Genomic DNA, 9759 nt, shown 5'->3' with positions numbered 1-9759 from the left:
TAGGAAACACTGGCAATATGCCTCCTCACCTGAAAGAAACAGGGTGCCCCTGTACCTCATAGTCCGAGGGCCTTTTACTAGTATCCCCCGGTATCTGAGAGTCAATCAGTCCTAAAGGGAACTCATCATTGTTGCCACCTGGCTTTGGGTCTCTATTGGCACCCTACCTCCCCTTCCCTGGACACCCTTTCTGGTGAAGATCACCACCCCCTATCCACTCCTTCAACAGATTGGGCTGGGGCTAGAGGTACAGAGGTAAATGGGACTCAGGCCTTGCCTGTTCCCAGATTATGATAACATGGTTTGATGACTGTGGTGACAGGACATGCAGGGGCTAATGGAGTCCTGAGGCTGGGGCCAGAGAAGCCCTAACTTAGTGCAGGGGCAGGAAAGTTCTGGAGGAGGTGAGTCATGAGTAGAAACCAGGCAGACTAGAGAGGAAGGTGTTTCAAACAGCAGGCACAGCACGTGCAAAGGCCATGAGGGTCCAAGACAATGATATGTGAGGAATTGAGCCCAGTTCATTGTGGCTTCGCAACTGTGGGGATGCACCCTTTACTGCTTTCCAAGTCCTGCAAACCATTACCAGCCACATCTCAACAGACTTGTTACCTCCAGAGCCCGCACAGCTACCTGACATCACCCAGTTTCTCTCGTCCCCTGGGTATGCTGGGACTTGAAGTGCCCAGGGTGACGCTAGGTCCAGTAAATCCCTCCTTTCATTCCTCACACCAGTCTGTGATGTGTCTGCAGAGATTTGGACAGGAGCCTCGCCGGAGGCAGTTTTATCATAGTTGCTTGCAACAGGTGACTTGGTGTCAAGTTTACCCACAAGAGATTCTCTGCTCCTCCAGTGGCCACACAAGTAAGTGTTGGGCCTCGAGTCAGGATACTGGGCTACTGGTCAGCTCAGACCCACCCCCCTGCAACCTCAGACAAGCCCCTTCTCCCTCTGGGACAGGGGTTTTGGTACATAAATCAGCTGTACCCTTTTACTCTCAGGGACTTAAATTTTCTAGGAAAAACGAGGCCCCTAAACCTTGCTCCCCACATGGGTGGTTGTCTCTTGTCCTTTCAGCCCTGAAGGAAGAACCCTCTAAATCAGCCATTCCTGCAGCTTCTAAGAGTTGTTGTGTCGTGGAACCTCTGAACTTGTTCTTCCTGCTGCCTACCCCCTGGCTGACTCCTATTTCATCCCTCACGACCCAACTCAGAGGCCACCGGGTCAGGAAAGCCGGGCCTCTGCCCCTCAGTCTCTTCTTCCTCTGTGCTTTCTAGCTCGCTTTCATACTGTGTGTACCTTGTGTCTGCGTCGACTCCCTTGCCGGATTAGAGCGCCTCAAAGACAGACTCCAGGTGTGAGGGGTCTGTGTCCCTACTGTAAGGCTCCGGCCTGGCCCAGGGGTGGCGTTGGGGAACCTCTGTTACTTCTGAATTCAGTTCAGACGATGTGGGGTTAAGAACCCGGGCCTTGGAGGTTCAGTCTTTGGAGCGCACCAACACGAATAGGGACGCCGCCTCGGAGGCTCTTACTCCTGACGGAAACCAGGGCTCCTACCTAAGGTCGCTATGAGTCGGGATCGACTCGACAGAAACGCTTTATTTTTTTAATTAGGTAAATATTCTGGATGGAGGCCCTGCAGAGTAGACCCTGAGGCTGCTTCGGCCCGCATTTGCGCTCAGTCCCCCCCACCCAAGAACTCTTAGTACAATCCGGGGATTCCCCGCCGCTTCGCGTCCCCTGACGTCACGGAGTCCCCGCGAGGTCCCGCCCCCGTCTTGGCCTTGTCTTCTTCGGCGGGAGGTGCGAGCGGTGCTGGCTAGAGAGAGCGGCCATGGCAGGGCCCTCAACCCCCATCGTCCCGGATGCCCCCGTCGCTCCGTGGAAACGCCACATTGTGCTGCAGCTGCGGCAGCGGGATCGCGCGCAAAAGGCCCTCTTCCTGGAGCTGATGCCGGCCTGTGAGTGCACCCCAGAGGCGCTTAGAAAATAGCCATCGAGGGGGCTCCGGGCCCGGGAAGAGGGTTTGTCTGACTTCTCTGGTTGTGACTCCTGCACACTGTCGCTTTCTCGCCTCCAAACCCTTGTGTGTGCTGGACCACACTGTCTGGCACGTTCCACCTCCGACTGGCCAGAATTCCAGCCCCTTCCAATCCCTGCGGTTCACAGGGTAGGGCCTGGCCAATCCATTTGGTCCCCATAACCCAGTGAAGGAACGCCGGGACTGACCAGAGCAGCCCCTTGTTGACCAGTCAAGTGAACAAGTGAAACTGTGAGTTCTAGGGAGGAAGTTCTGAGTCCCAGGCCCTGCCACCGTTAGGTGGGTCATGGCCAAGTGATGGAGCACTTCTGTGCCCAGCCCACCTCGGCCTGGGATAGAAGCAGGGGACCCCAGGGGCCTGGGAGAGAAGCAGGGGACCCCAGGCTACATGAGGGAGTTGGCTGAGCCCCAGCAGTCAGTTTGTCAGAGTTGTTCCCGGGCAGCTGGTCCGAGGGGGTGTGGGCAGTTCCAGGAGGGATGAACAAGTGTGCATCAGGATGTAGGGCCTCTGACCACTTTCACTTCACCTGAGATTGTATCTTCAGAGCTGAATATCTAACCACAATCCCTCCCACTCCCTCACTGGGCCTAATCATGGCTGCTACTTAGCTCCCCCATGCCCCCAATCCCTTGTCCTGGGAGATTTCTCTGCAAATTTCCAGGCTGCTGGTCCCCTCCCTTCAGGGTTGGGAAGCCAGCCCCCTGCCTCCAGGCAGCCTCACCTCACTGATCTGATGGACAATAGAAACATCCAGTTTGAGGGAGGAGTTATCCACCATGCTCTGGGAGCTGCAGAGACTGGAGGTCCAGTCTTGCTCTGGGGTCTTGAGCAAGTTGTATCCCTATGCCTCAGATTTCTCACCTCTAAATTCAGGGTGATAACACCTTTACACATGCTGGGAGGCCTGTGCAGTGCCTTGGGGGCTGGAGGAGGGAAAGGAGATGAGGAGCTAGGCCTGGGCTTACCACTCCTTGCCCCTACCCCAGAATTGGTAAGAAAAAAGGAAGTGACCATGGGTGGGAGTGGAAGGGGTGTGTTCCAGGGTCTGTGGCAGAAACTACCAATTTTAAGGAGGTCTGCTGGATAATTGCCTAAGGACTTTCTACTCTGGCTTGGGGGAACCTCACACCAACCCTGGGTAAGTCAGGATTATTTTTCAGTCCATAAGGTTAGAACACCTGGAGGAGAAGTGTCTTGCCCAAGACCACAGGCAGGCGGAGCTTGGTTTGTTTCATCATCACTCCCTGCTCCCTGCATGGGGTCAAGCCCTGCCCAGGAGAAGGCATGAGTCAGGCCTTCCCTCAAGATCCGCAGCAGGCAGTGCTCAGCCATTTTCTTCTCCAGCAGTGGCTGTCTTTCTTTGTCCTCGAGGGAGCAGACCCTCTTCTTTTGGGTGGGCCTGGGGGCTAGTGCTTTGAGGAGGCTGTGCCTTCAGGCTGTGTGGGGCTGCACTAACACACCTCAGGCAAGGGGCAGAGCCCAGCCCTCTAGTAGCTTCCTTATTCCTGGTGCCCCTGGGCTCCTGCAGCCCTAGCAACCAGAGAGGTAACTTATATGCTAGGGATCTGCTGGAAAAGTGTCTGATTCTGTCCCAGAATCACTCTCTTGTACCCTCAGATAACCGACTCCTGGAGAAGGCTGAGCTGCTGGCCCAGTTCTCAGAGAAGCTGCAGCCGGAGCCCAGCGATGTCACTCCCACCACCCACCAGGGTCCCTGGTGAGTGTGTGTCCATGGTCACAATGGGCTGCCTGTGTCTAGACCCTGCCCCCACTGCCTAGGCTGGGTTCATTCTTTCCCTGGCTCCTCATCTGCCCCTGGCTGCTGCCCAGGGGAAGGGGGAGGCAGCTCCCAAACCTTCCTCCAGGCCAGCTGCTTAGAATCTATTCCTTCTCCCCTACACATCTCAGTCCATCTCTGCATTTGTCCTAGTCTTCCCTCCTCCCCCCACTCCTTTTTTCCTCTTCTCTTTCTGTCTCTCTGATCCTTACCCCTTGCCTGCAGAAAGGGTCTTGCTCCCTATTCCAAGAGGGGGTAAAGATGAGAACCAGGAATGGGTTGTGGCTCAGGGTTGGGAGGTGCTTCTTGAGGGATCCTTGGCCAGGGGACCCAAGGCTTCAGGGAATCCTAGAGCTCTTTCCTCTATTGCCTTGCTAGCTTCCATCTTCCCCTGGAGAAACTTAAGGGTTCTTGTTTCAGGCTTTTCATGCTGTTCCCCCTGGGTGCTTTTGGGCCCTGGGGTGGAGGGACAGTGAGCACCATTCTTTGGTTGGTTGGCAGGGAAGAGGAGTCCAGGCCTGAATCAGACCAAGTCCCATCACCAGCCACTCTGAGAGTGAAGTGGCAGGAGGAGGAGGAGGGGCTCCGGCTGGTCTGTGGTGAGGTAGGCTGGGCTAGAGAGAATGGGTGGGGGGGGGGGGGGCGTGTCAAGATGCAGGTCTCTAAGAGGGATGCAGTTCAAGGGAGTTAGCAAGTAAATGAAGGGCATCGTTTGTTGCATTCCCTAAGTCCAGTGCTGCAAGCATTGAACAAGCCCCAGCTGTGTACCCGGCCCCTGCTCTAAGCCTGGGCAGGGGTCAGAGTGCTCTATAGGTTGCCTCTGGCCTCTCAGGATGAAGTGGGCTCCAACTACAGCTGAAGGGAGTGAGGTAAGACCTCAGGGAGGAATTTGAGGTGTGCAGTGGGCCTGGTACCTCCTGCCCTCCCTCCTGGAGCCCAGACTACTCTGTTCATCCCTGACTCACACCTCTTGTCCCCCCTGAACCCCAGGAATTAGCCTCTACAGTTGATGCTGTATATACATTTGCAGACAGTAAATAAAGTGGTCTACCTCCATCCTTTCCCTTCTGTCTTCCCTCCCTTAAATGTGGGTGTTCCTTGGAGTTTGACCTGGGCTCTGCTGCCCTTTTCTGTCTACACACATCTTCCCAGGTGGGCTTACTGAACCTCAAGGCTTCAGGGACTTTCTCTTTCAGACCTTAGTCTCCAGCTAGCCCATTCTTCTGAGCTTCAGACTCTTTCGCCTGGCTGCTTTTGGGACCAAAAAAACCAACTAAAAACACCAAACCTGTTGCCATCGAGTCGATTCCGACTTATAGCAACCCTATAGAACAGAGGAGAACTGCCTCATTAGAGTTGCTTTTGGGCCATCACATCTAAAATCAGACTTACTGTCCCCGCTGTAATAATATGGCCAATACCATGTTGAGAGTTGACTCCCTGCCGATACTGGGCTAAGCACTGTCACAGTTGATCCTCCACAACTTCATGGAGGCAGAGGAGGAAACTGGCCCCTTAGGGTGGCTAGAGTAGCAGACCCTGTCCAACTAGCTTCTCTGCTGGAGAGGGGCTGGGGGTCTGGGGAGGGCTCTACTGGGAGGTGCCTGTACCCGCTGTCCGACTCCTCCACCGTCCCCAGATGGCCTACCAGGTGGTGGAGAAGAGCGCAGCCCTGGGCACCCTGGGATCGGAGCTGGAGCAGCGGCAAAGCAGGTGAGGCGTGGGTCAGTGGGAGAGGGACCATGCTCACCTGCGGGAAGCTCGGGGCCATCTCTGCCGGTGTGACCCGCGTGTCTCCAAGAAGGGCCCGAGAGTTTTCCCCACGCCCCCAAACACCCCCCAGACTTATGGCTGGTCTTGCAAGAGTCGAACGGTAGGGCTCTGAGGGCGGAAGGCTTGGTTGGAGACGGTCTAGTCACTTGGCTGTCCGTGTAGCCATGGCAAGTCTGTCTTGGCTGTGATTCCCACAGAGTGGTGTCGGAGAAGCATCCCGACCCACCTCTCGCTCTCTCCGCCTCCTCCAGGCTGGCGGCCCTGGAGGCCAGCGCCGCTCAGTTGAAGGAGGCGCGAGCGCAGCTGGCAGAGCAAGTGGAAGCCTGGCAAACGCTGAATGCAGCGCAGCTTGCGGCCTACGATCAACTGCGCGCGCACGCCGGGCTCCAGGAGGCGGCACTGCGCAGACTCGAGGAGGAGGCGCGCGACCTGCTGGAGAAGCTTGTGCAGCGCAAAGCGCGCGCCGCAGCCGAGCGCAACCTGCGCAACGAGCGCCGGGAGAGGTAAGGCGTTGGGCCCCGCCCTTCTGAGGGTAGACTCCACCCCCTTTGTGGGTGTGACAGGTCCCGCCCCTGTGGGGGAGGAGTCCGGTCAGCCCTTTGTCTGGAAAGAAGCCAGGACCCTCTTAAGAGACAGGATCATACCCCCCGCACCCGGAGGAGGGAGGAGACCCAGTCCCACGCCAGGCCTGGAGGCGGGAGCGTCCCGCGCTCCACCTCAGTTTGAGGCGCGGCGTCGGACGCTGAGGGTGTTTCTCTACCCCCAGAGCCAAGCAGGCGCAGGTCTCCCAGGAGCTGAAGAAGGCCGCCAAGCGGACTGTGAGCATCAGCGAGTAAGAGCGGGGATGGGCCGGGACTTGCCCAAACCGAGCCTTCGCCACCGGGTCTGACCCCCGGGCTCTGGAGCCGCCCTGCTATCAGGCCGCTGCCTGCGTTCCCCTGGTACACACATACCTGCATGCGGTGACACAGCCGCGGTTACAGGGTTCCCAAGGAGACACAGCCCAAGGATACCTCCAGAGCCACCACCCGTGTGCCCACACGAACTCACCTCCTTGGGTCTTCACCGTTTCACCATGTTGAGCGCTGGGGAGGGGGGATGTGGGGAGAAGGGGATTGCCTTGGTCCCTTGGCCTTCCTCAGCTTCATTTCTTCTCTCAGGAACCCAGACACACTCGGTGATGGGGTCAGGGAGAGGGCAGAGACTCTGGCCCTGCCACCTGAGCCAGAGTCCCAGGAGAGAGAGGCTTGTGAGAAGTGGAAGAGGTCCTTCAGGTGAGGACCCAGGTGGCTGTCCCAGAGCCCCAGGCTGGCCCCCACCCCCGAGGCTGACAGTTTTCCTCTAGGACATCTGGGCCAGCTCCAGCCCTTGGGTTGGGAGTAGGGGCTGGGGGAGACTGGGGTGCAGCTCAGACCTCCCACATACAGGTCTGACCACCAGTGCCACTTAGGGTCAGTGCCATTTCAGGACCTCAGGCCCTGTGCTCACTCCTTCTCCTCCTTCCCAGGACCAGAGCTCAGAGGCTGGTCAAAGGGTATCACCATGAGTGAACCTGTGGGCAGGGCCAGGGCTCAGCTGCCCCATGCGTATGTGTGCAGACATAGGTGTGCAGGTGTTAGCATGCACAAGAATATGAGTGCATGTATGTACAGCCTCGGGTGAGCATACCTGAGTGCATATGAGCACATGGGATGTGTAGATATGTGCTCGCACAGGTGGGTTCTGATTGAGGTGCCCCTCCATTCTGTCTTGATTTGCCTGTCACTGATGCTGCTCCTACCCATCCCCTCCCCTCCCCTCCCCCAACCTGAAGGCCTTTCTCCTTTAACTTTTCCTTGCAGGTCCCTGGTGTCCAGGTCTTGGGGCAGTGAAGGAACTTTGAGGGAGGGATATGAGGCACCCTGATCCCCAAAGTCCTTAGCAGCCCTGGTGGGCCAAGTCACCCCAGGATGGCCCCTCTTGAGGTCACTCAGCAGGCTTTCCTCACCTCCCTGCCCCCAGCTTTGTGCTTGGGGACACCCTCCCTCTTTCCCTTTCTCACAGGCCCCAGCTCAGTCTCCCAGGAATACTTGTTTGTGGGCTTATCATCGTGGTAGAGACTTGGAGACTCATTGCCAAATCCCTCCCTGCCTCTACCTTCTTAGACTGCTCTGGGTCATCCCAGCTCTCCTGGTCTCCGATGAGTCATGTTCCTGTCCCAGACTCAAGAGGCTTTGCGCCTCCAGGTTCCTAGTGGGGTGTAGGGGTGAACGACCATGCTGTCCACCTGCCAGCCCCTCAGCGTCTCTCTCCCGGTTCCACCCCAGGTCTGCCTCTGCCACCTCCCTGACGCTGTCCCGCTGTGTGGATGTGGTGAAAGGTCTTCTGGAGTAAGTGTGTGTGTGCCTGAGTGTGTACCCACACAACTGGGCTGCTTGGAGCCCTGTGTCAGGCACCTCAAGCCCAGGCTTGGTCTGTGTGTGCGGCTCAGTCTGTCCATCCAGGTGTTGCCCAGCTGTCTGTGTGAGTCTCTGCTGGGCCCCAGAGGCAGGAGCTGAGTGTATGGCCATGTCCCCAGCCCCTGCCCAGCTGTTCCCCAGGCTCTGTCCCTCATCTAAGGTCTCACAGGGGACCAAGAGCCAAGCAGTGGCAAGGCCAGGCCTGAAACCCCAGCCCCTAGGTTTCTTTGCACCCACCGACACTGCTCTGCCTCTGCCTGTTTATGTGTCCTCCACCCAGTCTCCACTGTGACCCCCTGGATGGAGGCTGGGTGGGGAATGTGTTCGCGGCACCTCGTTGGGGCCATGTTCTGCCATCTGCCATGTCTGCTTTCCGGTGCTGCCTCAGGGGAGCTCGAGGCTCCCATATCAAGTCTTTTTGAATGTCCCTCTGACCCCCTTTCTCTCTAGTTTCAAGAAAAGGAGAGGTCATTCAGTTGGGGGAGCCCCTGAGCAGCGATACCAGAGCATTCCGGTGTGTGTTGCTGCCCGACTTCCTACCCGGGCTCAGGACGTGCTGGTAAAGGGGGGCTGGGCCACGTGCCTGGGGTCTGAGATGGGAAGTGTGAGCCTTAGTGGCAGCCTGAAGAAGCCAGGAAAGCAAGGCTGGGATCCTCAGCAGGAACACGGGTTTTTCTTCCACAGAGTTTTATAATGGGGGCATGGACTGGAGAGGGAGTGATGAGGTGGGGAGACGAGCAGGAGAGGTGGGGGAGTGAGGTGAGGATGGAGGGAGGCTGTTGCAGGTGTTGAGGCGGAGGTGATGAGATGTGGTGGGGCTGGATCTGCCCAAGTTTGAAGCTCAGGGTTGGGCAGAGAGACCTGGGGTGAGGACAGTAGGCCAGCAGCAGGCTGTGTGTGTGTGTGCACGTGTGTGTGCAGGTACATGTGAGTGTGCACAGGGAGGTGTGCTTGGGGGGCACTGGGGCACCAACCTCCTCCCTTCTCCACAGGATGCCCACCTCTCTGAGGTCAATGCTGTTTGTTTTGGCCCCAATAGCAGCCTCCTGGCTACTGGAGGGGCTGACCGCCTTATTCGCCTCTGGAATGTCGTGGGAGGTGAGGTTCCATCCCCTGCAGGCTTATTCAATGCCAGCCTCGACTTCACTTTGCACCTTGGTGGGCAAAGGTCTTGGACCTCATTGTGTCTCTCCATCTGGAACATTCCTATGGGACCTAGCAAGAGTGAGGGGGCCAAGAATTGGGCCTCATTCCTCTGAAGAAGGGGAAACCTCCAGCCCCTGTGGTCCTTGTGGGCGGGGGGGGGGGTCCCCTATCATGAGGCTCTGCAGGGCAGGCCTTTGAAGAGCAAGCCCCTGGTATCCACCAGGCTGCCTATCCTTCTAGCATCACTTCAGCTCCCAGAACTCAGTTAAGAGACAAATACTATCTGCTTTGTGCCATGCTCTGTAGATGGGGTATGTCAGGCAGTCAGAATCAGCTCCTGGAGGCTCTCTAGAGGAGGGAAGTCTCCAGCTGGCCTGGCCCTGGGCTTGCTATGTGATCTAGGGACAGTCTCTCTGGTCCTCTGTAGTCCTTTCTGTGAAATGACCCGCTACCTTCTGGGGCCCCTTGCTGGCCAGTAGGGGAAGTGCAGCTGCCAGCCTAGGCCCCTAGAACAGACCAGTGATTCTGTCCTCTAACTTGGGAGAGGATGATCTTCCCATTTTCAGCCCTAGCACCTCCATT

The 9759-nt window shown here is 57.4% G+C and overlaps 1 protein-coding gene across 6 annotated transcripts in view; it reads left to right on the top strand.

The window, feature by feature from the left end:
* Positions 1–1767: 1767 nt before the first annotated feature.
* Positions 1768–9759, top strand: part of ATG16L2 (autophagy related 16 like 2) — a 34308-nt gene continuing 26316 nt past the window's right edge. For 4 of the 6 annotated variants that reach the window (XM_049889936.1, XM_049889935.1, XM_049889933.1 and 1 more), the window contains exons 1-10: positions 1768–1962; positions 3661–3760; positions 4322–4424; positions 5460–5533; positions 5845–6096; positions 6360–6425; positions 6754–6867; positions 7900–7962; positions 8482–8590; positions 9024–9129. In XM_049889936.1, the coding sequence (XP_049745893.1) occupies positions 1836–1962; positions 3661–3760; positions 4322–4424; positions 5460–5533; positions 5845–6096; positions 6360–6425; positions 6754–6867; positions 7900–7962; positions 8482–8590; positions 9024–9129 (1114 nt within the window). In that variant the 5' untranslated portion in view covers positions 1768–1835. Of the gene's footprint in view, positions 1963–3201; positions 3437–3660; positions 3761–4321; positions 4425–5459; positions 5534–5844; positions 6097–6359; positions 6426–6753; positions 6868–7899; positions 7963–8481; positions 8591–9023; positions 9130–9759 lie in introns of those variants that run through there. The other 2 variants (XM_049889932.1, XM_049889934.1) reach the window with 2 other exon arrangements.

This window comes from Elephas maximus, chromosome 7 (genome assembly GCF_024166365.1).
Source record: "Elephas maximus indicus isolate mEleMax1 chromosome 7, mEleMax1 primary haplotype, whole genome shotgun sequence".
NCBI lineage: Eukaryota > Metazoa > Chordata > Mammalia > Proboscidea > Elephantidae > Elephas > Elephas maximus.
The sequence above is the reverse complement of the archived record's forward strand: the minus strand, read 5'-3'. Positions and strand labels throughout refer to the sequence as shown.